Source organism: Amblyomma americanum, chromosome 3 (assembly GCF_052857255.1).
Source record: "Amblyomma americanum isolate KBUSLIRL-KWMA chromosome 3, ASM5285725v1, whole genome shotgun sequence".
Classification (NCBI taxonomy): domain Eukaryota; kingdom Metazoa; phylum Arthropoda; class Arachnida; order Ixodida; family Ixodidae; genus Amblyomma; species Amblyomma americanum.
The window spans coordinates 118,401,185-118,429,161 of NC_135499.1; the positions used below are offsets into that span (position 1 = coordinate 118,401,185).

The window sequence follows — 27,977 nt, forward strand, 5'->3', positions numbered from 1 at the left end:
CCTGGCCTCATCGTGATTTGCAGGAGGAGGCCCAGGAAGAGTTCGGCTGGAAGCTGCTGCACGGCGACATCTTCCGCACGCCGCACAGGGGCATGCTACTTTCGGTGCTGCTGGGCAGCGGCACGCAGATCTTCTTCATGACCTTCATCACTCTGCGTGAGTGACCCGCATACGCTCCCTGCTGGCATTGCTGGCTTTACTTTGACGCGAAGTATGCCAACAAAACCGCGTGCTTGCTTTTGTGGTGCACGAATGCCCAGATCGCGCTCTAGACATTCCTTTTGACGGGTACTGGCGATACTGACGATACTCCCTTTGATAGTGGCGTTATTAAAGATACCAAAGCTATTGGTGAGGCCTTCGCCGTGCAGTTGGCGTAGTGAGGCTTATGATGATGATTAAATACACTGGTTTGTGGAGCACGAATGCCCTGATCGCGCCCTATAGACATTCCCTTTGGCAGATACTGGCGATACTTCCTTTGATACTGGCGAGGTTAAAGATCTCAGAGCTATTGGAGAGGCCTTCGCTGTTCAGTTAGCGCAGTCAGGCTGATGATGGTGATTAAAGATACTGGCTACCCTGTAGATTTACGAATGCTGTTCTTCGGTCGCGGTGATCAATGACACGCGGTGATCAGATCACCTATTGTACGAGCGAACGGCCGCGCGTACATCCACGAAGGAACGTTGATTTACTTTGTTATGCGCTCTACACTGAACAGAGACATGTAGTGAATTCAGGGAGAACAGCTGCCTCTTGAAGGATGTAAATTAAAATTACTAGAGGAAACTGAAAAACAGGAGCGCGAACCAGTGACATAGCTTAGTGAGAAAGACGATGGAACAAGTGTTCGTCCCTTCCTCCTCCTACGTCTGTGAGGTTTGGTAAGCGCTCCTGTTGCTGAAGTATGAAGCAACAGGCTTAGCAAAGAGCACGCCTCAGATTATTGTAGCCATAGCTACATTACAGTAGCATTTCGAGCCTTCAGCGTGACTGCGCCGCCACGCTGTCACGTGGTTGGTCACTGCCGGCGGCGCGGCGCCGTTCCTGATCACGTGGTTCGTCACCTGGTCGGTCACGTGGTGCGGAGCAGCTGCTGCTGCCGGCGGCGCGGCGCGCCGGCGAAACCGAGCTGCCACAGCTGTGCACATGCGCCGTGTCAAGTGCGACGAAGATGAAGGAACGCCCAGCGAAACGGAGCGGCGAAAGACTGACTTTGCAATTCAACTGAGCGAGTTCCACTCGGCCAGCTGTAGCTATCGCGTCACTTCAGGTTTAACCAGAGCTAAACCACCGCCAATTTTACTCCACACGAGCCGTATCATGGATTCTTGGGTCACAGAAGGGGCAATCGCTGTTTCGCAATTACCCATTCGCATTCAGCATGCTGTAAGGTCCCCTGCCAACGCCCCACTTGCCGCCGGTCAAGTAAAGATACAAACTGAGGTAAAGAGGCACCGCAGTTGAAGCCTCCGCAATATTTTCGACCTCCCGGAGATCTTTAACATGCACTGACACTGCACAAAACACGGACTGCTTTTGCGTTTCGCCTGAGTCGAAATGCGGCCGACGCGGCTGGGATTCAAACCAGGTACTCCGGCTCACTAGCCAACCACCCAAACCACTGAGCCACTTCTCCAGGTATAAAATGAAAAAAAAGATTTTGAGCAAATTAAAGGCGCAGTAACTGTCTCACTTCTCGGTGAACACCTCGACCGCGTATTGAGGGAATTAAAGAGGGGAGAGAAAGAGTTGCCGTAGTGGAGGGCTCCGGAGTACTGCACGTTAAAGATCCCCAAGTGATCGAAACTGGCTTAACAACTACGTTCAAGTCGCAGGAAAGGGTGAAGTCGGCCAGTGCAACACCGCCTATGTGGTGCTGGCTAGCGGCGAAGGTGCAGCCAGCCCAGTACGCATTCGCGCATGACACGCGATGGTACGGTGCAATCAGCGGTCATGCGCGAACGTCGCAGTGAAAATTGAATTAAAAAGACAGGAATGGAAATAGGTTTTGATAAAAAAAGGCGCAAAAACGGTTTCACCTCTCGGTGGACATCCGAACCACGCTATGAGAGAAGGGATGAAACGATAACCGCATAGTTCGCCGGCTCACTATAGTTAGCGCGATCTAAAGCGGTCCACCTTTGAGCGATAATAATAATAAGTGTTTTTTTTTTTGGGAAAGGAATTGGCGCAGTAACTGTCTCATATATCGTTGGACACCTGAAACACGCCGTAAGGGAAGCTACAAAGGAGGGAGCGAAAGAAGAAAGGAAGAGAGAGGTGTCGTAGTGGAGGGCTCCGGAATAATTTCAACCACCTGAGGATCTTTAATGTGCACTGACATCGCACAGCACACGGGCGCCTTAGCGTATATCATGGAATCGCAGCGCTAGCAGACAAGGACACAGGGAGGACACAAACACACACTTGCGCTGTCCTCCTCGTGTCCTTGTCTGCTAGCGCTGCGATTCAAAATGTTCGATCACCACCAACTCGCCCAGCAACATAACCTGCATAAGTTCACGCCTTAGCGTTTTGCCTCCATAAAAACGCAGCCGCCGCGGTCGGGTTCGAACCCGGGAACTCCGGATCCGTAGCCGAGCGCCCTAACCACTGAGCCACCGCGGCGGGTTTGAGCGTTCTCCAACGTTTGCATTGCTTACAGCGAGCTGAGAGGTCACTAATACGAATAGATCTCCTTTGTCAGTACTGTACAGTTCGTTCATCGGAAGAACGGTTTGTCCAACAGAGTTCGTCATCGCGAATGCAAGATAACCAGTGGTCATTAAATGGCAACTGCACATGTCTTAGAATTCGACGGCTTTAATAAGGTCGATTGTGTCACACTTGGCAGTAAGGCATGCGAAGTCTTTTTGAGCTAGCATTTGAGATGGGGACGTAATCGCCTAATGTAACCGCGACAGCTTTCAGGCTTCTCCTCAGCGCACAGCGCAGAGTTGTGGGCGCACGATGACGTCATCTACGGTGCGAGTACATTTATAACGTAGAAGCACTTGCTTTGAAAGAAAAAAAAACAATGCCACCGAAGGCAAAGCCCGCGGAGCGTTTTTCGGCGGCATACGACGACGCGCGGCAGGGGTTGGGCGTAGGCAGAAGAAATTTGAAATCTCATCGTCCGTGACGTCATCACGGAGCCTCTCCGCACTTTTTCTACGCTGTGAGGAGAAGCCTCAGCTTTAATCGGCGGTTACGTCACCATTTTAAAAGATAGGCAAAAAAAATCTTTGCATGCTTTGCCTACAGCCTATAGTGATTTGAATGCTTGAATATCTCGGAATTACGAAAAAAAAGCGGTGCCGTTGCCCTGTAATGGTAGCGAACTGGATTCCAAGAAAAGGCAAGCATAGCAGTGGGCGGCAGAAAGTTGGGTGGGCGGATGAAATTTAGAAGTTTGCGGGGACACGGTGGCCGCGGCTAGCACAGCACAGTGTTAATTTGAGAGATATGGGAAAGGCCTTCGCCCTGCAGTGGGCGTAGTCAGGCTGGTGATAAAGCCGTTCGTCATCAATCACCTCTTGCTTCGCTGCTTTCTACTCGCTGGTAATAATAGATTTCGCTGTCAGCATTGATTGAGTAGTGCAGCGACAATCAGTGGAGGTGCAGGCCGCAGCAGCAAGGATTAAGCTCCTTTTGATATATATATATATATATATATATATATATATATATATATATATATATATATATATATATATATATATATATATATATATATATATATATATATATATATATATAGCCAGAGCGTTTCTTCAGGACAGTAGCCTCCACCTGTTTTTCGCAGTGTTCGCCTGCTTTGGCTTCCTGTCGCCGGCCAACCGAGGAGCCCTTATGACCTGTGCCATGGTGAGTCGCCCCTCGCACGATGTCGTGAGCACTGCTAGAGCGGTTGACGAAAAAAAAATTAACGCTGAAAACAGAGCAGCTGATGATGGTGATTATGGATTTTTATTGCGCAATGACATCTGTGGCCAAAGAGCGCCATGACACAAGGTATTTTCGACTTCTCAAGGTGGGAAAAACAGAGCAGCTGTACGGAGGGAGCTTGTCGTTAAGCGGCAGCCTTTGCACTCCAACGTCCGCTGAGGCTTTCGTTCGCTGGCGGAAGACGTCGCCTACGGAATCACGTACATTCCCCATACTATAATAAAGAGTTCTACGGAGATGCGCCCATGCCCGCGTCTTGGCCCAACGCTGCCAAAGATTCACCCTCCCCATCCTAACATCCTTCCCACTTCACGCCCTCCTTTCCCTCACCGATCCTTCCTCCTCGGAGTGAAGGCCGTATTTAAACCCTGCCAGCGATGAAAGCTTTGCCCAGACAAAGACAAGTCCTCTTGTCGAAACGATAGCAAGCACCCCGAGGCTTCTCCCCTTCTTGTTCACTTTGTGCTTGCAAGAAACCGATCTACCTGCCCTCCCTCTACCGCGTCCTCGAATGGTCACGTGATGCGTGCACTTTCCGCTCACACTACATTAGAATAGGGCTTGGAGACTGCTAGGTTTTCCTTCTCGCGTGCACTGCGCATGCTGCATTCTATTAACGTATAACAGCGATATTTTAGAATCGTGTACGTTTGAGTGGCATGTGCTTTGTAGTACCTGTAGTGAGAACAAACTATGGACGCCAGATGGTAACATTCCAGCTTCCCTCACTCCTGAATAGAATAATTGCTGCACATATTGACATAGGAAACATTAGTTGCTCTGGCCTCCTCGACTACTTTATTTCTGAAGACACATTTGCCTAGTATTTATACTTTAAACATTTTTTTCATGTATTGGTTGCTCTTGTTATAATCTTTATAACAGCGTTTTTTTCGTTGCTTTTATTCTTTTTGCTTCAACCCGTATTTATTTTATACACACACTGGTAATTGTGTATTTGCCTGTTCAAAGAAGTGCCGTCGCATGCCACTGCCCACTTGCTGTACAGGGGGTGGGGACCTTGTCAAGCTATAACCGCTTTTATTCCCACCCCTACAACACTGTATGGTGATGGAAATAAATTATTATTATTATTATTATTATTATTATTATTATTATTATTATTATTATCACTATTATTATTATTATTATTATTATTATTATTATTATTATTATTATTATTATTATTATTATTATTATTATTATTAAATGCAGGCTACCGGGTTTTTGTAATTACGGATTTCAGATGACAGCGAAATGTACGCTTTCGGAAAGTCTCTTACCAATATGTGCAGAGCTCAGTCCAGTGACGGAAGCTTGAAAATGTCACACGAGTTTGCATGCACCTGCCACGGAGCGGCAGCGGAAGACGTTAACGCCCGGTGAGCGAATTCGACTCCCATTCCTCGCAGGTGCTGTTCGTGTGTCTGGGTACCCCGGCTGGCTTCGTATCGGCAGTCATGTACAAAAGTGAGTGAAATGTGACGTCCTGGCTGTCGAGAAAAATCATAACTTCTAGCCGCAGCATGGCGAGTGTTTGCTCCAGAGAATTCTGGCTCTGCATGGCTATATTACGGGCTGCTTTAGTTTTTTTTTTTTTGCTCACGTGCTGGACTTCTCTGTAGAATTAAAACTTATCGAACACCTCGTTTTTATTGTAGTGATCAGACCACCACCGCTACTAGACGCTTGAAAAGTGTTCTACGCGACACAACAGCTCACATGTGTTCACTTAATTAGGCGTAATTAAGGCTCGTTTTCATGAGTTTATCGCGTTGCGAGTGCCTCTTAAATGACCTTGTTTTTGTTCTCATTCGACAACACAATTAATTTGTAAATATTGTTAATGAAGGCGACTTCTCACAGATTTCTCTTGCTCCGCGGGAAAAGCTGGACTAAAAAATAAATAAAACGAGGCAGGTGCTCAGAAAAGGGACCCTTTTGTTTGCCATAATATTAGGAGCCCGAAAAGTTTTCGATACCATTTTCACACCAAAGGTGTGCTTTTTTTTTTTAGGCCGCAACGATGAGAAACGACTGCCGCTTTCTAAGTTGAGCACCATTGCAACGTTAGGCCAGTGTCTGAACTTTTCGCTTTCCCGTCACATTCATTCATACGGAGCACACTGCGCAATATTCTACGAAAAGACGCTGGTGAACGGTGCACTTCATAAAATGAAAGGCTGGACTATTCGTCTTTAACGTCATTAAATTTATTTGTCCAACAGGCAAATAGCTTCTGTTTCAGAAATGCCAAATAGTCTCGGCTATAGATTTTTCATGCACCATTTATGCGCTGTAGTATCAAACTTTCTCTGTATTGGCGCCGCTGTCCAGATGTCCTGCTTTTCTTCTTTTTTATTGTCTCTGTGGCAACTTAACCTGCTTGTATTGTTTTCCCACGGGCGTCCCTATGTAGATCCACTCGGCCCCTACCTCTAGAGTCTCTTAACAAACAAAAGTTGAGAAATACTGGTGCCAACCAAAACCCCAACCAAGTGGACTTCCGTCGAATATGGCTTGATGAGGTTCACTGGTCACTGACCAAGGCCGACAAAATAATGACGTTTATGTTCACGAATATGTCGAATATGTTCTCGTTCAAGTCCCTTAATAACAATTAGCGTGTGACGAACTGCAATTTAAAGCTTTCTGGCGTCGCAAAAGATTTCGAAAATAATGTGTTATAGCATGATACGTGGCATTCAACGTCGCGAAGCTGCGTTTGGGCTGCGTGTGGTGCACTAATCGCACCTGCTCCAGTTATGCGCCGAAAAGACGTACTAAGACTTCGCTGTGTGCAGGGCTGTTCTCATCGCGCTCCACGTGAAAGCCCGAATCCCCGCTTATCCGAATCGGCTCCATTTACCGCAGCCTTCTGCGAGATCCACTGGAAGCTGAACGTGCTGCTCACTGCTCTGGTGTGCCCCGGCCTGGTGTTCGGCGTGTTCTTCGTGCTCAACCTGCTGCTGTGGGCCAAGGAGAGCTCGGCCGCCATTCCTTTCACCACCCTCATCGCGCTGCTGGCGCTCTGGTTCGGCATCTCCCTGCCGCTCACCCTGGTGGGGGCGTACTTCGGCTTCAAGCGGAGGGTGCGTGTGCTGCTGTACCTGCCTCTCAGGAAGGGTCACTGCCCCTTCATTTCTGGCCCTGTGTCTGCACCCATTTCTTCCTTCCTTCCCACCTTTGTCTTACAGACGATCGAGTTCCCGGTGCGGACCAACCAGATACCCCGGCAAATCCCGAAGCGGACCTTGTACACGGAACCCATGCCGGCCATCCTCATGGGCGGCATCCTGCCATTTGGATGCATCTTCATTCAGCTGTTCTTCATCCTCAACTCTATCTGGTGAGTGGACCAGCTTTGAGCGCCTTTGAGTGGTTTTGAAACGACATGCTAGGTCAGATAAAAAAAGTGCTCGGGTGGTAGCCGTGAACATGAGTTCAACTGATGGTGCACGGCGCGCATCTATCACCCTGGACTTGTAAAAGGGGATTAACATTCATTGCTGGGGACGGTGCCACGTTTTAGCGTTTAGTCGCGTCCGCTTTCGGAGAAAGAACGATGCAAGCTACGAGGCCCCTGGACAGCCTTGTCTCGTGACGCGCAGAAGAGGTTCTCCTTCCAGCGTTTTGACACTTCGCACAGGACATGCATCGTCACGTGATTCGGAGAGCTGAGCAGTGACCTTTGCTCCTTTGACGAGTTGTTATGAGTTCGAACACGCCGAAACGTGCCCCGGCACTTTCCCCCCGCTGACCATTAAAAAAAATTGGCAGCCTCTGGCAATCCCTGCGACGTGTAAATGGGATATCGTTTCTGATTTCGCGAAAATGTTGTGAGTTAGACGATAAGTAAATATTTTGACTGAGGACGCCGAATTAATTGAGAGACTGTGAAACATGCGCGACTGCTACCTCGACCCCTCCCTCATAATGGTCCAGTTTCTTAACTGCTCACACAGAGCACATTTAGAAGTCACACACGAATAAAAGCTTAGGCTTATGAGCGCTAAGGTACGTGAGGTAGTTGAGAGTGCAATCGCTGCCCAATTGGCATAGTGAATATAGACTGCAGTAGTTCTATATGTATGTCGTATAGCTGACACGTCGGCAGTATTTGCGAGTTGTTGGCCATATCCTTCCTCGATTCAGAAACTATGCCTTCGTCCTTTTCCTGAAAACAGCTTGTAGTTGGGTTGGTTGTTGCCTGGTCATGGGAAAACAGTGCGGAGATATGACGTAAGAAAAAGACAGATTCGTTGAACGACAAAAAGGTGCCATACATGGCGCAACCCTTTCTGTAAGATTAGGGTGCCAAACCAAGTAGCATACGCACGGATTAGAAATGGGAAAGTTGGCTACAACATTATCTGCGCATTTATAAATCTTCCATGCTATGCTCTTTGGGATCAGCTCTCGCTGAAAATAGCGCTAAAATTATAGCTATACAAAGAAAACAGACAGCACGAGTGTTTGTGTGAATGCGATTAGCGTGCTCGTGGCACTTGGCGTTTGACATCTGAAGGTGGGTTACTGCGAAGACACGCTAGCAGCCTGCTGTACGAATGCTGTCTTCCAGGTCCAACCAGATGTACTACATGTTCGGCCTGCTTTTCCTGGTCTTCATCATTCTGATCATCACCTGCTCCGAGACGGCCATTCTGCTCTGCTACTTTCACCTTTGCACTGAGGTACGCAGCGAATGATGCACTCGACATTGTGTCTGACCGTGTGATCACACTGTAAAATCTGCGCAGCGTGGGAGCTCTATAAGCAGCGCCAGAAATACTTGGGTGTGGCGTCCCACGTTTCGTGATGCTGTGCATTGTTTTAACGTGAAATACGCTGTTTGGGTGAGACAGGTGCATTTCTTATCAGGGGCGGATTGACGGACAAATATTGAAGTTGGTGGTCCCGTATGCAGCACGCGTTTTAACGCGGGCGCGTTAAAGGCCCCGTAAAGGTGGCAGTTAAATTAATGATTGGTCGCTCGGGAAGAACAGCTTGGGTCGCACAGGGCCCGCCGGTGGCAGCACCTACCGCCGCAGGGCAGTGGGGCATCGCTTACCCGCTCCACCAGGGAGGGGGGGGGGATATGCGGACTCCCAAGGATCTATGAATGTAAAGTAGAGAATAACCTTGTGCATATATGGAAATTAACCCACTACGCTGTCGCGTCACACCCTTAGGGCGGAGCTTACGTGTCCTTACATTTTTCTTTTATTTCGATTCGATATTGGTTCGAAGTCAACGTTTGCGGTTTTTCTATTCTATTATGTCACCCCTTTGGTTCGGCACTGCAGAATTTCTGTACGCTAGTAAAGTTCTTCCGTTGAGAGGCACCGGACTTATACGGTTTAGCTAATCACTCGAAGGAATATGCAAGAGCTTACCTATGCTTGCAGTATTTCAGCATGTCTGACGCTACGCATCAGACCGCATTCGGATTTGCTGCGAAGCGCGAACTGCCGCAATATGCGGTCCCCACTGGCATGGTTATGATGAGTGCTACTTCTACCTGCGTCTGGGCCGCAGGACTACCGCTGGTGGTGGCGCTCTTTCCTAACGAGTGGCAGCTCGGCGCTGTACCTGTTCCTCTACTGCATCCACTACTTCACGCGGCTCAGCATCTCGGGGGCAGCCTCGACTTTCCTCTACTTCGGCTACACCCTCATCATGGTCTTCCTCTTCTTCCTACTCACCGGTGAGGAGTGCGCATGCGCGGGCTTTCTTGCTTGCGCATCGTAGCCGAGCCTTGCATGCCCGCGGTCATGACTAGACAAATGCATTCACATAATGTGCTATCCTGGGCAAAAGTAAGAGACTCCTCCCTCCTTCCAAATTCCGACCCGTACCACTCTGCGAGGGGGCGCCACCTGACAAAGCACTTATGGTTTCGAGAGGCGCCCACTGCGCCGGTCTAACTAACAACTGCGTTTAAACGCAGTTTGTCGGCGCCTGTGTTTGCGTCCTTCTCTTGCCTTCTCTGCGTTCTTACGGCGCTTTGTCTTAAGTCAGAGAAAATTGAATTTAAAATTTTTTCTGCCACTCGATTCTAACTCGTGACGCCACACTGAGAACTGCTTGCCGCCATTTTGAAGGGAATGGCTCTGTAGTGTAGCCTCGGAGATACGCTCTTAAATTCCGTGTCGACGCACGCAGTCTATACCTGCGAGATATGCCGGTGATGGCGACACCTGTAAGCCTGGGAGTAACTTGGGCAAGCTCATGTTAGGAGAACCGTCGCGCAAGCCGCAGACAATGGGGGGGAAGCTAGGGTAAGTTCAGGGGAGCGTCGTGCCAGCTGTAGCCGATGGAAGTAGGGCGTGGCGCCAGCTGCCGCCGAGAGGATATAGACCTCCTTCACCCCGTGACGTCACGAAGATGCGGTGGCGCTGATGTCAGCAGCGACTTCCGCATGGTAGGCAAAACAGCTACGGCCAGCCGGTGCCTACCGCAGCTGCTGCAGCTACCGGCGGCCGCATATCATGCCTGCGCACTGCAGAAGCAGCATGTGTTGATCAGCTGCGTCGCTGTTCGATTCACGTAGTAGCATAGAAGGAAATTTAAATTAGCCTCGATAGGTTTCTCGCACATAAATACCGCATTAGTAAACTGGCTAACGGGGAATGGGCCGCAGTAGTAAAGCGCGAAGTCTGGGAGTCGATCGGCACTGCCACTCAATGTACTTAATAGCATGTGAGTTACTGCGTTCATTCACCTGAACATCAGCATAACACGCTTATAACTGCGCAAGGAAAAAAAGCACGTATGTAGCTGCGCACGCATTTATCACCTTGAGCCGATGTGCACGGGGCCCCCGCCGGAAGGTTCACTCGCCCCAAAGGAATGCGTTCTTTTGTTAATAACACAACATGTTTTAACGGAACGTTTTATGGCGTTTGATATTTACTAGAAAGTGTTTCTTAATATGAGAGACGTAATTATTTGATTCGAGTAGAAAGAAGTCTGGTAAGTTCATGCGCGGTCACGTTGTCGTGCTTATAATAGCATACCTTAATTAAGTGTGCTAAAAGCCACATGCTTTTTCATTGCATCATGCATGTGTCATGTTTCATGATGCAGTCCATGACCGTGAAGCTTGTTTGGAAAGAAGCAGCCGCAGGCTTGCTACTAAGAGACGTGTCGAGATTGAGAGGGGGCGCGGAAATGGAAAGTATTTTCGTTATTTATGCACGCGATATGAAACTAAATTTGGTGCAAATATGAAATTGATACGCTAGTTTCAGTAATGCCTTTTATTTTTAGCTATATCTGGTGCAGTTCTTGGGTAATTTTAATTAACACCCTCGTCAAGTCACCTCAAGGTCTTAACTAATTGAGTAGAAAGTGCGCAATTTTTTTATGCCAGCATGTTCACAAAGCCCTGTTCTGTATATGACGCTATTACTTCTTTTTTTAGATGATCATGTACTTATGCATGCATAGTTACGTGAAAACGTTTCTTACAAAAATAACGAACATAATACTGCACGTGTAGGGGAAAAAAATCTAGAGATAAATTACTCCTCAACGTCTCAGGAATCGTTTGCGACAAATAGAACCATTCTATTTTCATGCGTTACGAAATTACGAAGGTGTGAGTGATGCCAATCGCAGAAAATGTGAAAGGTCAGAAAACGAACCTTATAAATAACGTTTATTTCCTCGTTTTTGGCCTCTTCGCTTGCGCTTTGGTCAGAGAAATGCGGCCTTGAACTCAAAGAAAGCCTCAAAGGAATTACCTCACAATTTTCGACGACACCGCATCTCGAGAGCGTACTTTATAAATTTCTACTGAATATTTTGCTACAATTTTTCGTCACGAAACAGAACACCCCCGGGCTAAGAAAGAAAATAATTCCAGAAATCAAAAATTTTCCCCAAATCGACCAGTTTAACAAGGGGAGAAGTCGGCCTGGCTGGTTCGTGACCCTGCGGATAAAAACAGCGCTTAAACGGGACAGCTAGAGGAGTTTAAGGAAACGACGCTGTCCGCACTTTTCGCACAGCACGACACCTACGTATGTCAGCAGATGGTGAGCGCACGTCTGCTCCGCCGAAAGATCGCCAGCACGTCCTCTTACTACTGTGCCGAAGTAAAATCATTCTGGCTAAAGCTGAGTGTCAAAAACTTCCTATTTTATTCAATGCCTAGCGTAGAAATCAACGGCAGAAACGCTTTCTGTTTACTACTAACCATATATACAATACACAGTGGCGAACTATTTCTCTGAATACGCCGCACGTGGCCAACGCGAGCTCGTGTACTTCAAGAAATTACTAAGCTGTGAACATCAACCATTGCTGTGATTCGCAGAAACTGAAAACGCGGCTACAAGCCTTGAAAACCCGCGCTCAACACCTATCCGCGACGACACTCCCTGGCCTTTTGCCTACCACGAGCCCGCTAGCGACTGCAGCGCCACCTCGTTTGTTTACAAACATGCAGGAGGTCTAGGGTGTGACGATGAAGAGCGAGAGGAGACGCGGTTGCATGCACATTCAGATACCAGAAAGAAGAGGCGAAGAATGAGCACATGCTTTCGAACGTCTACTCAGTTTAACTACGTTAAAACCCTACCACTTCCTTTGTGGTCTTTTACAGCATATAAAAGCTCCGTTTTCAGTACGGCTGGTCTATTTTCGTTAGGCTTCCGTCGTCTATCGATACAGACCGACTTAGTACGGTCCTCAGTGTCCCGTTAACTCATGCGTGCAACTGCATAACGTCTGGAATGCGCCATACTCGTTTCGATTGCGCTTTCGGAGCCTGCGTGTATGGAAAACGGATTTTTGAACGGTAGGAAATAAACAGACGCCTTTCAGGCGAGTATTGTGTTAAACACATAAAAAATGATTTGAATGTACTGTACAGCGAAACCGGGCTGGGATCTCACGTTGTAACAATTCTTCGCAGGGACGGTGGGATTCTTTTCTTGCTTCTGGTTCGTCCACAAGATCTACGGCGTCGTCAAGGTCGACTAGGTTGTGACGGACGCCTGTCGCCGCACGTGTCCTGGCACACGTGAGGCTTTGGCCGGTTGAAGTCTCTCCTCTTGCCAACCGTAGGATGACTCAAAATGCCAGGTGTCTGGATAGTGTTTGTGAGACATGCCATTCCTGTTCTGCTGCCATCTGTTTTGTGCCCTTTTTACTTGTTCTCTAAGTGTGTGCGTTGTGTGTGAATAAAAGCAGCTGTTTTTACACCCATGTATTTCGTTGGAGTCGGCCGGTTTCCCGGCTGAACTGTACACTTCGAAAGGTGCACACTGTATGCACTTACAGGCTGCTTCAGGAAACTGGTGCTACGCTGCATGCAAACGTTGTATATATCCTAGACGGCTGAGACCAAATGCCCATAGCAGGAAATTGGGGTGCGGAAACATTATTGCGTTGCATCTATCTAGTCGCTTGGTTATTGGCGTATATATTGTTTGTTACTCCACGATTTCAGAGCGAAAGCTCTACCCCCCCAGTTCTTCAAGGCCATGTCGGTATGCCAAGCGACCTTGGGAGGTAGCGGAGCGCAAAATAAAATACAATAAAATATGGGAAAAGATTATAAAGAAAAACAGCGGCAAACACGAATAAAATGTACAAAAATGAAAACATAAAAAAGTAAAGAATTGCAGTAAGAATTCCAGAAAGAATTGTGTAAAGAATGTCAGAATGAATGTCAGAAAAGCAGTTTTCGCTCTGCAATAAGGCTTGGCAAAATTGCGACGAACCTGGGTAGATTTTTTGTTTCTTGATCACCAATTTTTAATGAGGCTTTAACGTCCCTAAGCGACTCGGGCTATAAGGAACGCCGTAGTGAAGGGCTTCGGAAATTTTAACCACCTGAGGTTCCTTAAGGTGCACTGACAGCGCACAGTGCACGGGCCTCTAGAATTGCGCCTCCATCGAAATTCCACCAATTTTACCTGCGCCGCCGATTGTAAGCGACTTGCGCACAATGGGGATAACCGCGAGGGGCTAACAGGACGAAATGTGACGCCGCTGTCTGAGACATGCTTGACATACCCTCTCCTCCCCCCTCCCCCACCTCACCTCTGCGATCGCAATAGTACTCACTGCTGTGTATCGCGTTTGGCTTAAACCCAGTTGCTTTCGCAAAAGCAGTGTTTCGAAGTGAATGACCGTTTTGTACATAACAATCCGGACTATACTTCAGTGCTTCTTTTCCGGCGCCGGCTGCAAAATATTGGCGAAAGTATCGGGAAAAGTGTGCGAAAGTTAGCGACTTCGCAAGCAATCCTTGAAAATGATTCAACTGGCAGCGGAGCATGTCCTTTACAGACGGTCGTCTGGTGGGTTGCTGCACGACAGTACTCCGTACGCGTAACAAAAAAAAATGGTCACATCGTACAGCGTTGGTCAAATGTGTAGAAGAATCCACTAAGGTGGAGTAGATTTGTAATAGGGGATTAACTACTCATCAACATCCACCCGAGCGCAGCCATGCGGCTGCAAAAGAAAGCTATGCAGCTTGCTCAGAAACTCCGTAGTTCAAGGGAAATTCATCCTGGTCTGGGGTTCGGACACGGGACGACCGCTTCACTGGTGCAGTCGCTCTACCAACTGAGCTAACCGGGACGGCAAGCTTATTGTAGGGCGAGAGCGAATTGATCTATAACTCGAGGTGGCAACAATCTTGGTCAAATGTTTAGGGGAATCCCCCAAGGTGGAGTAGATTTTGTAATAAGGGAGTGATTACTCATTGGCATCCGCCCGTGCGCAGCCATGCGGCCACAAAGGAAAGCTATAGAGCTTCCACACAAACTTTCTAGTTCAAGAGAAATTCATCCTGGTCTGGAGTTCGAACCCGGGACCACCTCTTCACTGGTGCAGTCGCTCTACCAACTGAGCTAACCGGGACAGCCAGCTTATGGTAGCTGCATCCGTAGCCGTAGCTGTTGTAGCCGTATGGCGGCGCTCGGGGGGATGCCAATGAGTAATTACTGCCTTATTATCATACAGCGTTCTCTATTTGTCGAATCTAGATGATATAGAACGGCACGCGGTTCACTAGCATGAAGGAAAGGACGGCGCCACTAGTGCATATTGAAGTTGGTCGCCTCCTTGGAAGGATGCATCAGAAACGAAAAGCACGCGATAGTTTCTTTGACAAGTTCGGCTGAAATCCCAGCAGATATTCATAAGAATGATGGCACAGTAATTGTGTAGGAGTGACATAAAACAAAAAAATGGGGCTTCAACAATGGCTGACAAGACGCCCCAGGCACCTGCGCACTGTGGCTGCGCCGGACCTATATACTGGCTGCTGTGGCAGCCACGACCAAAGGCGACCAGTGGTTACCTATCGAACAAGTGGATCAAGGACTGAGCATTAGTCACTGCAGGAGGCATTAAATAATCTGGGACGACTTGCACTAACTCAAAGTTTCCGCTAGGTGTGTATAGCGAAACAACTCTATCCTAAACGAAGGAACGCCGTATGGACGCGTGTGAGATGCTGTTACGGCGTTTTAACGATAAGTAAAATGATTCCCTGCAGCGCATCGTCATAGGAGGCGAATGCTGGATACATCACTTCACAAGCTACACTTAACAGGGATGCAAGGATTGATGCTGTTCAATGTTACCGGAACCGAAAATTCAAACGACACCATTGCTTGAGAGATTGATACTCACTATTCTAGGGCTTTAGAGGGCCAATAATGGAGAATTACATGCCCGTGGGACTCACTGTGAACAGGAAGTCGTACTGTGGCCTACTCGAGGACCGTCTGAAACCTGCAGTCGAGTGAAAACTGCACGGTTTGTCGAGGTCTGGCGCGCTGCTGCAGCTCGATAATGGATGGCCCCACACACCTCGTCCAATTACGTAGAACATCGCAATTATTCTTCTGGAGTGTGTTTAGAATTCAGCGCAATCACTAGACCCTGGGCCCAGAGGTTACCGCATTTCGGGGCTCTTAAAGGGGCGCTCGTTGCCACAAGAAGTGGTGCGCGCGTGGCTGCAGAGACTAGCTAAAATTTTGTGTCAGCTGGAGTCAAAGCAACGGTGAAGCGATGGTGCACATGCATTGAATGTGCTGAACATTGTGCCGAAAAAGAACAAGGGCTATCTCTCGAGTTTTTTTTAATAATCAAGCTGATCTTGACGCGATGGCGTTAAGGAGTTCTGTCGCAGTCGTTGACAGTGAGCGAAAAATCCACGAAAAACCCCCGGAGAAGCAACCTATAAGGGGCAGGTTGCCACCGGATTGTGAGCAAACTGCACACCGTGGAAGGTGGCAGTTAATGATCGATCGCGAGAGGTTGCCCGGGAAGAGCCACTTGGGTCGCACAAGCCCCACCGAAGGCAGCACCTGCAATCGCAGGGCAGTTCCGCACCGCCTAATTTTTGCCCCACTGCGCTAGGAGGACTCCCAGGGACCTACGAATGCTATGAGACAATGACAAATTCTGCATTTATGGACATCAACCCATCTACGCCATGTCGTCATACCCTTAAGACAGAGCTAATTGTCCCCTGCGAATTTTTTTTCCACTGCCCCTTGTAGAATGCCGAAGCGTGGACACTTGTCAATGGTTTTACATGGCCGACGTCCTCAGAAAGCTGGACCTTCGCAGAGGCCCCTGCATCAGACGCAGCAAAGGACGTAAGCGGATGGTGCATTCAAGGCGCATCGTCACAGTGTGGTCCCTTTATTCTGCACATGTGTCGGAGGCAAGGATACAACGAATCCCAATGAATCGACGAAGGCACTGCGGCTGCTGTCTCATTTCGTTTACAGTGAATCTTCTGTCGTTGCCTGTACCTTCACTTTCGGCGTGACGAGCTCGGTCGTGAAGTCTTTGTCGGTAGTGCCGCGTCCAGACACGGGCGTCGTGGAGGTGTCGATCGTTGCGCCTTGCTTCCAGTAAGGACCTTGGGGAGGGAACCTGCCGCACCGCCACCGAAAATGTGGATGCCAGCATTTGTAGACAGAGGAGGAGGAAACACCAGAATACACCACCGATTAGCCAGAGGAAGAAAAATGCCCAACTGCGGAAAAAAGCGTCATGCAAGAGCTTTGTTTAGCCGGAAGTGTTAGTGCCATGCGAAATATTCATAGTAGATAGAGCAAATACTGTCCCGCCACAATTCCCGGCCGTATGATTAGCATCAGAAGCACATCCAACGACTTGAGCGCCACCAGTGGAAGCCACCAAGAGGACCAGTGGAACCACGCAGGTCAAGTTGAATGTTTGAATGACTTTATCGCTTTATGTCAATGTACGCTATTTTTAAGGCGTGTGGTATCCCTTAGGTTAGTTCCTATGGCAGTAGAAATACAGCGGTATGCGAAAATTCCGAGCTCCCAGACTGGTGGCTCTGTGTGGTATAGTTGGCTGCAGACGCACTGGCCGTCGAGAGCGCGGTATCGGCTCACAGGGGAAGATATCTTTTTGCATGCACACGCGTGTAGAGCTCGTACAACGGTAGGGGAGGATAATCAGTCTGCAGTGTCAAAAGTGTGCTAGCAGAGGAATATATGGATGCTGTTAATACGAATGCGTTATCTCGCGAGGTTATCGAGACTTCCGCAGGCACTAAGACATGAAATTACCGAGTTTGCTCAAAGCATGCACTTAATAAATGTGCGAAATGCAGAGGGTGTCTCGTGCACCCCGAAGTGTTAAGCAAAGTGGCTTTTTGAACATGCGTGGTATAAAGTGCGCGTTAGGGGTGAAACGCACTCGCCAAAGCAGAAGCGATGCGAAGAAGCAGTAGAAGGGATGCTTTACACGGGGTAGTCGAAGGGGCAGGTTCCCAGCCACTCGTCGCAGCAAACGGCGTTCACGCACTGGCCAGAGCAGCAGTCCAGGGGTCCAAGGCACTGCGGGCAAATAGTCAACAGGTGAGGAAAGTATGAACATTCCACGCGGCTTTCACTTTGAAAACATCCAGCTTTCTCGGGCAAAAATTTTGAACATTGGAAAATTGTAAGACACTGTTATGGAAACATTGAAGCTAACGGTTCATTATCCTGATATGTAGCGAAATCTTTTTAAAGTGCTCCCATCGATCGCATCGAACAGTATAGACTGCCATAGAAAACCAACAGCGAACGCTTTTGACGATAGCAAGAACGTTAATAGAAAAAAAATACAAGACTGCCGTCGGGTGACCTGCGGATATTTTGATCGCTACAGTGAAATCGTACATGATATGTAAAATTGCGTTCATAAACGATTTGCCGTTCAGAAATGCTTTTGTTCAGAATTGCTGGGTATGTACGCATTTTTCAAACGCGCACGCTAGGACGCGAAGGGATTCTGCAAGATTCTTATTGTGCTGCACACGGATGCTGCAGCTCTGACTATTATGAGTGATTGTGTGTATGGCGATGTAGATGAGCCAAAGCTCAGGTATGTGCCTGATTTGTGGGCTTTATTTGGCATCTAACGGCCGGCAATGGCCGGCAGAATCCGCAAGGCTAATCACACCTATAGCTTGCAATAACCTCAACTCAAGGCATGTATGTGTTCACTCTTCGCCTCTTCTTTCTGACATCTGCATGCAACCGCGCTTCTCGCTCTCCATCGTCCTCTCTCCGCTCGGCGGCAGCTGGCGCAACGCACTCCTCCAACTGGCTACAGCTGGATCCTCCGAACTTTCCCGAGCTTTCTTCCATTGGCTGCAGCTTGCATAACGCTTCTCCGAACTAAGCGGAGATTACCCGCGTTACTACGATCACACAAGACAAGATTCTTGTTCGGGGTTGGTACGTCTAGAGTAGTGCCTCCGCATGAAAAGATGTCAGCTTAGTTAACAAAAAAAAAACTACGTGACTTACCTGGTCTGCGTGGTTAGTATTTGTTAGGAAGCAAGTAACATCACGTGTGGCATAGCAGCTTCTAGACTGCGCGACTAGGCGCGTTTTGCACTTTATAGGGCTTTGTACAGTACATTGCGATTAACAAATGCTTCGTCGTGCAAGAGCCTGTTACGATTCCCCCAGCATGACCAGAAGATTGCGGCGACGTGGCCTGCACCTAAGCGTCTAGAGGTCACTGTCACCTTGACCAGCTCCCATTAAAAAACAAGAAAAAAAACGCCGACGTGATAGACGTGACCGTATGTTTTGGAGTGAGGGATACGTGCAACAAACTAGATCTTCCTGTGCGGATTTGGACACAGCAGGGGCTGTGCCGTGCTCTGAAGAACTGCCTAACTTTCTACGCTCTCAAAGATGCGCATTTCGTGTGCCTGAGCCTAGTGGCCCGGATTTTGCCGCCTCCCTCCGCAACGCGCCCACTTATCCACCGCCGACGCTCACGATACATTCTTCAATAAGATATGAAAATTGTGAACAACAAAGTTTGCTGTCACACGGTGCTGACGGCAGTGTTGCATGCAGGGACACCAGCATACTATAGAAAAACGAGGTCTTCGTTAGGCCGCAGTTATCCCAAATGCAACTCAGAACTTCCTAGGCAGCCAGCATGCGCCTTTACAGATTATCACGGGTCATCGTAGAATCGGGCGTGCCTGATCGTGATCCTAGGCTAACAGCCCTATTACGCCGATCAAACCTACAGCAGATAACGCGAGCCATGTCACGATAAGAAGGGCCTGCACCAGCGGAGAAGGAACATCGATGGAAAGAAGATACCGGAACTTCGCTGCAATGCAGAATCAAGTTTCCGATATAGATAACAAAAAGAGGTTCGATATTACCAGCCCTGCTTAATTGTGCCGCTTGGAAAAACAGAATGCAGCCTGCAGTGCCTGTTCTTCGGCAGACGGTGCGCGTTCCCCCTTCGAAATGACGCGCGCAGCATTCCACGTCGCTAGTTGTTCGTGCAGAGGGCAAAACGCTTGTATTTAACACGTTCAGGGCGTGTTTTCGGCTGAACAAGCGATATCTAGCGATAGCATGGTTAAAAATGGCCTCGAAGCAAGCATGTGCAGTTAAACTAATATGTTTCCATCGTCACCTTTTGCCTTCCTTGTCGCAGCGGAAGAGCCAGTTCGGTCGTTGTAGACATGCGTTTTGACGTCTGTAAATGCAGGCGCTCGTGCGTAATCTCGATCGGCTCATTAGAACCCCGTTTAAGTAGTTACAGGACGTAATTCAGCACCAGTCACTAACGGTTCCCGAGTGCGCCAGCACACTGTATTGCGCTGCGGCGTTATGGCAGTGCAATAGCACCGCAACCAGATGCTCTCCAATGAGAGAACTCCACGCCGAGTGTTCTGCTATTTGCTTCCAGCGTTCGATCGCGTAAAAAGTATTCATATTTGACGCAGTTATTAAGCGCTCCTCTACCTCCCCGCACCCCCCCCCCCCCCCCCTCCACCACGACCAAAAATACATTTCGAATACGTGGTCCCCACGAGACCACGAGTACAAAGACCGGCGGCTGAGTCACGTACCACGTCTCCGTTGGGCGAGCATAGAGGGAACTGCCTGGGCGCAGCGGCGGCCGTGGACATGGCCACCGCCATCAGCACTACCACCAGGTTGGCGAGGAGGACGAGCAGTCGGGCTGCGGTTGGGGACATCTTCATGGCGCTGCACTGAAAACATACAGGGTGTTTCAAGCGCCTGTCCCCACCAAACAGCATTGTGTATGTCCTGCTAACAGCTCACGTTGATGGGAATAGACTGGCAGTTTAAGGGGAAAAAACAATACCTGGTACAGTACGCTTGGACACAACAATAACAACAAGAAAAACGGAGGCACTTAAGCTTAACATGATAAAATTAACATGATAGCGTTACTGGCTCCCTTCAGTGACCTGGAGGTCCTGTTTGCATATCACTGCGCAGGCGCAGACACAAGGCCTCCTTTTTTAGCCAATCTGAAAGAACGTGCCTCGGTAACCCAGAGATAGCGCGTCTGACTCTGCATCCGAGGGCCACGGGATCAGTTCCCATCGCACCGCAATTGTTTTTCCGCGAAATTAATTTACTTTACATTCCGACATGTCACAGTGACCTTCGAATCATGTTGCAGCCTTACAGTCACGATTTAAGCGTTCTCACATTTCAAATCCGCCGCTCCACATTTTGCCTTTTCTCGCACGCCGTCGTCTATTCCGTTGAACGGGAGTCGTAACGCTATCGCGTTGAAATTCCTTTGGGGGTCCTGAAACGGTCACAGCTTTGGAAATGGAAGCTAGCACAACTCTTCAGTGACATTCACTCATACGGTGAATCACCACCACACATGGTGACACGGCGTTTCTCACTGTGCACGGGCGAAGAGCATGCAGAGTCCGCTCATGATGACCCGATAAGGGTGCTTTACTGCAACCTGCGGCCGGGAAACCAACAATCGCCGAGACTAATGAGACTTATGGCGGACCATATGTCCGTCAGATGCCAAGAGAAAGGGCGCATTAAATTATCATAACACGGATGAAGAATAATCAAAGACCATGATTACAACCAACTAGCCCAATTGGAAACTGTCCTAATGAGTATTAAATGTGTGTAAAGAACGTGCACAAACTCAATGCAGCTCTAATTGGGATAAGAAAAATACCACTGCGCTACTTAAACAGGGCAACGATTACGCGGGAGTCTTCCTCAAGGTCGTCAGATTGCTGTTTAAGGACGCTGTACTTTAAACTACGCGCACAGTTGCTGCAAGCGTTGTTTGCATGTATAATATGCCTTGAAGCTGATCTGAATAAATTTTGTGCTCGAATCGCGCTATTTTGGGTCACTAACTCTGCAATATGACTATTCACAAGAGCGCGCTATAAGTATTGTAAGGGAAGCACGTGCATAGAAAGGCAGTGCAGGAATGATAAATGCGCGGCCGTGCGCCACACAGCAGGTGCCCGGAAGAATGCAGTGACGTCACCGCTGCGCCCACGTGCTGCAGACACGTAAGAGCAACCACAGCGCATGGGAAATACTGGTCGCTTTCCAACGCCTTCTTGAGTAGCGAGCATGCTCGCGCGAAAAAAAAAAAGAAAGGTGTAAATCGTATTTTTTTGTACAGCATTGCGATCCACGACTCTGAGTATGCAGAAAGCCGATGCCACCAAGCTACTTCGTACACAATGTATTCGGTAGTCTGAAAGTCGGCGTTCGGTTGAGTCACCTCAGACTGATGGATTGCAATTAAACCTGTCATTTGACAGCTGCATCCGCCCTATTCCTGCAAACTTCTTAATCTAATCCGCCCACCTAACCTTCTGCCGCCCCCGGTTACGCTTACTTTCTCTTGGAATCCACTCCGTTACCCTTAAGGATCAGCGGCTATCTTGCCTTCGCATTACATGCCCTGCCCAAGCCCATTTCTTCCTCATGATTTCGACTGCTGTCATTAACACATGTTTGTTCCCTCACCCACTTCGCCCGCTTCCGGTCTCTTAACGTTACAACTCATTTTTCCATGGCTCGCTGCGTTGTCCTTAACTAGTAACTGCATGATGGTGTTGCGGGAGCCTGACTGCTAAAATGGTATAGCGTTCTTGCGTTTGGTTGATATAAAAACGGTACTGCCTGTATATGCACGATTCGAAAAACCACTGTCGTGTACCGAGTGGCGTTCAGAGTCAGACTCTTAAATGATAGGTACTGCACGGAAATAGCGCACTTAAGTAGGATTTGACATCTACCAAGGACAGGCATCATGCTTGACGTGTTCCTAGTCGAACATAAATTATGGTGAGGAATAAAAAGAATAAAAATAAAAGAGCCTCTGCCAAACAGTTCGCAGTTTTCATCTAAAAATTATAGTGCTGCACACATTCCCCCAGTGAAATGACCACAACCCCCAGTTGCGGGTTTGCGCCAACTTACATTTCTTGAGAAAGCGGGCTTCAGTCGGTGAAAGTCAGCGAGTCGGGAGCGTACCTTGTCTGTGTCGCGACTGGTTCCTCTTGTACAGGCTCTTTCGAAGTGGCCGGGCAAGGTTGGTCAGCGCATATTTATGCTTGCAGTGAAAGGGAGGGGAGGGGGAGGTCCTTTTGGGGGCAGAGGCGATCGGGGGCATCAATGTTCCGGCTGGCGTCATCCGCGGGGCTTTCAAGAGCCAGCTCCTGATAAGGCCTGCCGTCTAATCGCGGCGAACGGCCTTGATTGGGAGGGACACTTTCTCCCTCGACTGCATACTATCGGATATGAAGGGGCCTGACTTTTGGGGACGCGGAATAAACTCGGGGCGGCTCACCAACACCACGTAAGCCAACAAACAAAAACAAACAGCGTAGTACCCCTCACTGCATTTTGCTTCCCTCGTTGCGTACTCCGAACCACGTAGACCACTCAGTGTTTGTTTCAAGCGTAATGGCCGTGTGGCTTAAGAGCGTCAGAGTTCCTGTCGCCGGAACGGAAAGGAAGGGAAACTCTGGTAATTTGGTTTGCACGCAGAGGATAGGCCTTCATTTGATGCGCGGATTATATTTGCTGAGATGCAGAATGTTCGATGTATCCGAAAGGCAACAATTGGTACATTAACGGGCACTACAACATGAAAAAAAAGAAAAATAGAATGAAAGGATGGCACGCAAACGAATCAAGCGATAAAATGCCAAGTACATATTCTTTCTTTCCTTGTATGCATTCTTTGTACCTGTCTCATCTTGCTTTCTGCGTATTTATTAATCATCAGTTTTCTCCGAGGCTTGATTTCTGTTTTACGCGCCGACAAAATTTCAGATATGGTCTTCTGAAGCTGAGGAACGAGATAATTTGGGGATAAAGATGCGGCCACGTAGTGGGACAGTGCGGGAAATGAGGCACATGTGCTGATTTGATTTGATAAGCGGCAGTTCTACCGATATGGTGGCCAAGTTAAAAAAAAAGAAAACATAGCGGAGATGATTGTTTACAAAATGTCTATGGGATTACGTGCAATGTGTGATTTTACATATCTTCAGCGGCCCTTAAACCAGGCGCTGGTTTCTAATGACGATGAGATGACCGGATTTTACTTATGTACGAGCAGTTTGTACAAAGAGCGCCAGAGCTATGTACCGTATGTATGCAGACAAAGGCGGCATGAGTGTATGCCCCCCCTCCCCTCCCTGGGAGCCGATAATAAAAAAATATACATACCTGCTGAATTTAACTGCTCTATATATGTGCTCTCGCATTCCCCGAGCAGCGGCGAAACGATGACAGCTGCCTGCTTCTATCATTATCATCTTCGAGCATGAACCAATGTCTTGCTGAGTGCTATCTGTGAGGGTATTAAAAAGTTTCGCGCGTGCAGTTAGACATCATTTTCATTTTTGCTGCATCTTGACCCGTCTGTTTTGCCAGCTTGCTACAGGGTACAGTTTCCGATGGGACAATAACAGCCTACGATGCATTTTTCAAACTTCGAGTTGTCGCATACGCTGAACTGCATGAAAAAAGGGCAGCCGGCCGCAACTTCGGCGACAAGTGCGTGCACCGGTGATGTAGCCAGAAGACCTCGCGGCAACAAACAAAAACAAAATAGCCTTCCGCGGAATGATGTACACTGGACTCTACAGATGCATATAGAACTATGCGCAAGATATAGAGGCAAAGTGTAAGGAACAATAAAGTAGCTTCCTCAGAATACAGCTCGAAAATTTAATTGAAAAGTGCCTTTCGGGTAAGGGCGGCACTGAGCCAAAATTTCGAAAAAAAAAGCTGCCCCTCTACCCGCATATATAAGGTATTTGGCAATGATATAGAGGCGATGATTATAAATGGCAGTGCACAGTAACTGGTGCATAGGGCTATGTACTTAAAAACAAAAAAGGAGATAGGGAAATGAAATGGAGAAATTGCTTGCCCGGAAGTTTCATTCCACACCCTAACTTTCGCGAAGGAATCACGTTAGGAACGGTACATTATCTGTAAACAAAAATGCTTACCGGTGATTCCACACGCGCCCCCTGGTTTGCGGTGGTGCACTTGTTACGGTGGGGCATTGGTATTTATGGTGCACTTGGTACGGCATAGTAGCAACTTGGTAGGAAGCTGTTTGCAGTCAATGGATGTCTCTGGATTAGAGTCCACTGGGGTTCTTAACCATGCACTGACGTCATTCAGCACACGGGCGTTTTTGCATTTTACTCCATCGAAATGCGGCTGCTGCGGCTGGGACTCGATGTCGCGACCTGGGTTTCAGCAGCCGATCGCCAAAGCCACCGCGCTTAGAGCCGGAGGGACAATACTGAGGATAATGGTAGTCGTACACTGCCTTTGTGAAATTCAATTTCAGTACCCCTGGGCAATTTTCAGTGCATTTTTGGCGTTTAGAAGAATTGTCCTTCCTAAAAAAAGCGTTTTGAAATAGGCCATTCGTACTTCCTGCGTTGTGGAAGCAGTAAGCGACGTTATTCGTCATATGCAGGACACGTCACTATAGTTTACACGAGGCTATCGATTGATCAGCAGCGTTACCAGTTGCGTTTTCTTTAAGAAAACAAATAAATAAGTAAATAATGAGAAGGGAGGCACGATGAAAGTTATAGCCGCCGCGGTGGCTGAGTGGTTATGGCGCTCGGCTGCCGGCCCGAAAGACGCGGGTTCGATCCCGGCCGCGGCGGTCGAATTTCGATGGAGGCGAAATTCTAGAGGCCCGTGTACTGTGCGATGTCCGTGCACGTCTAAGAACCCCAGGCGGTCGAAATTTCTGGAGCCCTTCACTACGGCGTCTCTCATAGCCTCAGTTGGTTTGAGACGTTAAACCCCTATTAACCTTAACCTAACAATGAATGTTCGAATAGCAACTTGCGAAACTTGACATCCTACAGAATAAGCCAAATCAATTTAATGTTATTTCAAGCAGAGAGAAAAAAGTGTGCTGTGTAGCGGCACATTGGCTTTCCTTTATAAAACGGCTCCGAGCGGCGAAAAATCTGGCTAGGGAACGTTGATCTTGGCAGCAAAGCAAAACAATGGCATAAAAAAAACGTAGAAGAAAACAGGACAAGGCGCGAAGGAAACAGCGCATTGTCCCGTCCTCAATTTTCTGAGCCTTCATATTGCGCTGCTGCGAACACACGCACTACTCACGTCCATCAAAACGTGTCCACACGCGCACTTGCACATTCATGTAAAGCCATGCTAAGTGAGAATCATGGATAATTATGAAGAATGTAGTTAGGCCAGCACGCTTTCCGGTTCTCTGCACAACTGAATGCACAGTGGCCTTAACGCACTGAATAAGCAGTGAAGAAGGGAACTCAGTTTTCTTTATTTTTCGCGCATTATATTTATTTAATGCGTTTATGTACTGTAATTGAGGCTACATACAGAACGTATTCACAAAGCCGCCCACTGGCAGGCTGTGTGCCACTACCACTGTGAAACTTAATGTACACAGGGGAGTTCTTGAGCTCGCAAGGCAGAAAATTAAAAACAAATTGAGTTGTCCGCATCAAATATTGGAATATTCCTTAAGTCGGACACACTTGGACTTATGTGAGCAAATGAATATTCCTTCAATGACTGTTCCCAATAAGCGGCATTCGACACTCGGGGTGTATATGCCCCCTGCCATGACACCGTAGATGCATTGGGAGCTCTTCCAGGCGCGAGTAATAGTGCCATGTCCCCGTCATTCCAGACTTCAGCTTCAAATCACGCAGCGCGTCGTCGAACCTTTGTCGCTGCAAACGTGGACACGCCATTTATTTCTGCCGATGTCATTGAATTTTACGAACGGAGACGCGGCTACCCGAGCGCCCTCGTCGGGAGCGTCATGAAGAAGTCAATATAGAGTGTCAGTCGGGGGCCCTGCTTCCACAGGTGGCGGAGAATGCAATATTGGTCTTTGACATTGAAAGTTTCCGCCCAAAAAATTTCTTCGATAATAATTGCAAATTGTGAGGTTTAACGTCCCGAAGTGACACATGGACTATAAGGGATGCCGTAGTAGAGGGCTCCAGATTAATTTGGACCACCTTGGCATGTTTAATGCGCGTTAGCATCGCACAGCACAGCGGCGTTTACTTATTCCGCTTCCTTCGAAATACGGCCACCACGGGCCGGGATTAGATCCTGTGACTTTGCTATCAGCAGCCGGAAGCCAAAGCTGTAGAGCTACTGCGGCGGGTGATTCACTTGATAAGTACGGTGGGCAGTCGCATCAGGCAGTAGCATCGAGAGATGCCGAAAATTGTTGTACACACTGCACAGGCGTTTTTCGTCAAAAGAAAAAAAAACGCCAAAATTGTGCGCTCTGCTTTTCTGCGCTGGTAAAACAAAATTCTGTAAAAAAAAAGAACCTAGCAGAGCGTGGTTTCGATCCACGGACCTCTGGGTTATGGGCCCAGCACGCTTCCACTGCGCCACTCTGCTGGAACGTGAGCTGTCCTTGTATCACTCAGAGTGAAGTCTTGTCTTCTTTTATCGGCACTGGCTGGTGCCGATGAAGTTCCTGGATGTGCCAAAAGTAACGACTTCCATTGAACTTTGCCGCTCACCGGCTACCGTACCGCGCCCAGGGGAAGCTAATCTTCCATTGGTCGAAGCGCCGCGGTCACGTGTTAAAGCACGCTGGTTTGCTCCGCAGCCAACGCCGGCGCCATTCCCGGGTGCGCTTCGTTTTGTTTTTGTGCGACGGAGTTTTGGCGGGAAGCGTTTCGCCAGCGTTGACGGCGTTTATTACCTGTTGCGGCATTGCCCAGCTTGGATTGGGCTTTTGGGTGCAGCAGACGAGGAGACGACAAAATACTTCTCGTTATTCCATCCGGAAAAAACAACGCGACTCGTCGAATGGTTTGGTTGCACAGTTTAGACCGGGCAAACTTCGATAATGCTCTGAGTCCGCGTATTTGCAAGCTAAGCGGCTTTTCTTCACTACTCAGTCGTGTTTTTAGAGCAATAGCTCTACTAGATGCAAAAGTCTATCCCTGTGTCGGTGCGATCCTTTACCTTGACTGACCTTGATAAGGCATCATAGCAACAGAATCCCTTTATGTCAGGCTACGCATAACAGGAGGTATATCAATACGATGGCCACCACGATACATCATTGTGAGCATTGGCGCCATGATCTCTGACCTTGACCACGAACCTTGAACGTTGACCTTTAACTTTGATTGTGTGCTTGCT

The 27,977-nt window shown here is 48.3% G+C and overlaps 1 protein-coding gene, 1 long non-coding RNA gene and 1 other non-coding gene across 3 annotated transcripts in view; 1 reads left to right on the plus strand and 2 right to left on the minus strand.

The window, feature by feature from the left end:
* Window positions 1-13,166, plus strand: part of LOC144124839 (transmembrane 9 superfamily member 2-like) — a 35,061-nt gene extending 21,895 nt beyond the window's left edge. Inside the window, exons 10-17 of the mRNA XM_077657743.1 lie at window positions 24-156; window positions 3,812-3,873; window positions 5,367-5,424; window positions 6,829-7,046; window positions 7,152-7,303; window positions 8,537-8,648; window positions 9,493-9,661; window positions 12,878-13,166. Of these exons, the coding sequence (XP_077513869.1) occupies window positions 24-156; window positions 3,812-3,873; window positions 5,367-5,424; window positions 6,829-7,046; window positions 7,152-7,303; window positions 8,537-8,648; window positions 9,493-9,661; window positions 12,878-12,945 (972 nt within the window). The 3' untranslated portion in view covers window positions 12,946-13,166. The remainder of the gene's footprint in view (window positions 1-23; window positions 157-3,811; window positions 3,874-5,366; window positions 5,425-6,828; window positions 7,047-7,151; window positions 7,304-8,536; window positions 8,649-9,492; window positions 9,662-12,877) is intronic.
* Window positions 13,167-16,710: 3,544 nt separating this feature from the next.
* LOC144124047 (uncharacterized) lies at window positions 16,711-20,488 on the minus strand. Its single transcript, XR_013313144.1, has 3 exons — window positions 20,354-20,488; window positions 17,671-17,810; window positions 16,711-16,872 (listed from the first exon to the last, which is right to left on the minus strand). It is a non-coding gene; the product is annotated as an uncharacterized LOC144124047 (long non-coding RNA).
* A 6,661-nt stretch (window positions 20,489-27,149) lies between these two features.
* TRNAM-CAU (transfer RNA methionine (anticodon CAU)) lies at window positions 27,150-27,221 on the minus strand. Its single transcript has one exon. It is a non-coding gene; the product is annotated as a tRNA-Met (tRNA).
* Between the last annotated feature and the right edge of the window lie 756 nt (window positions 27,222-27,977).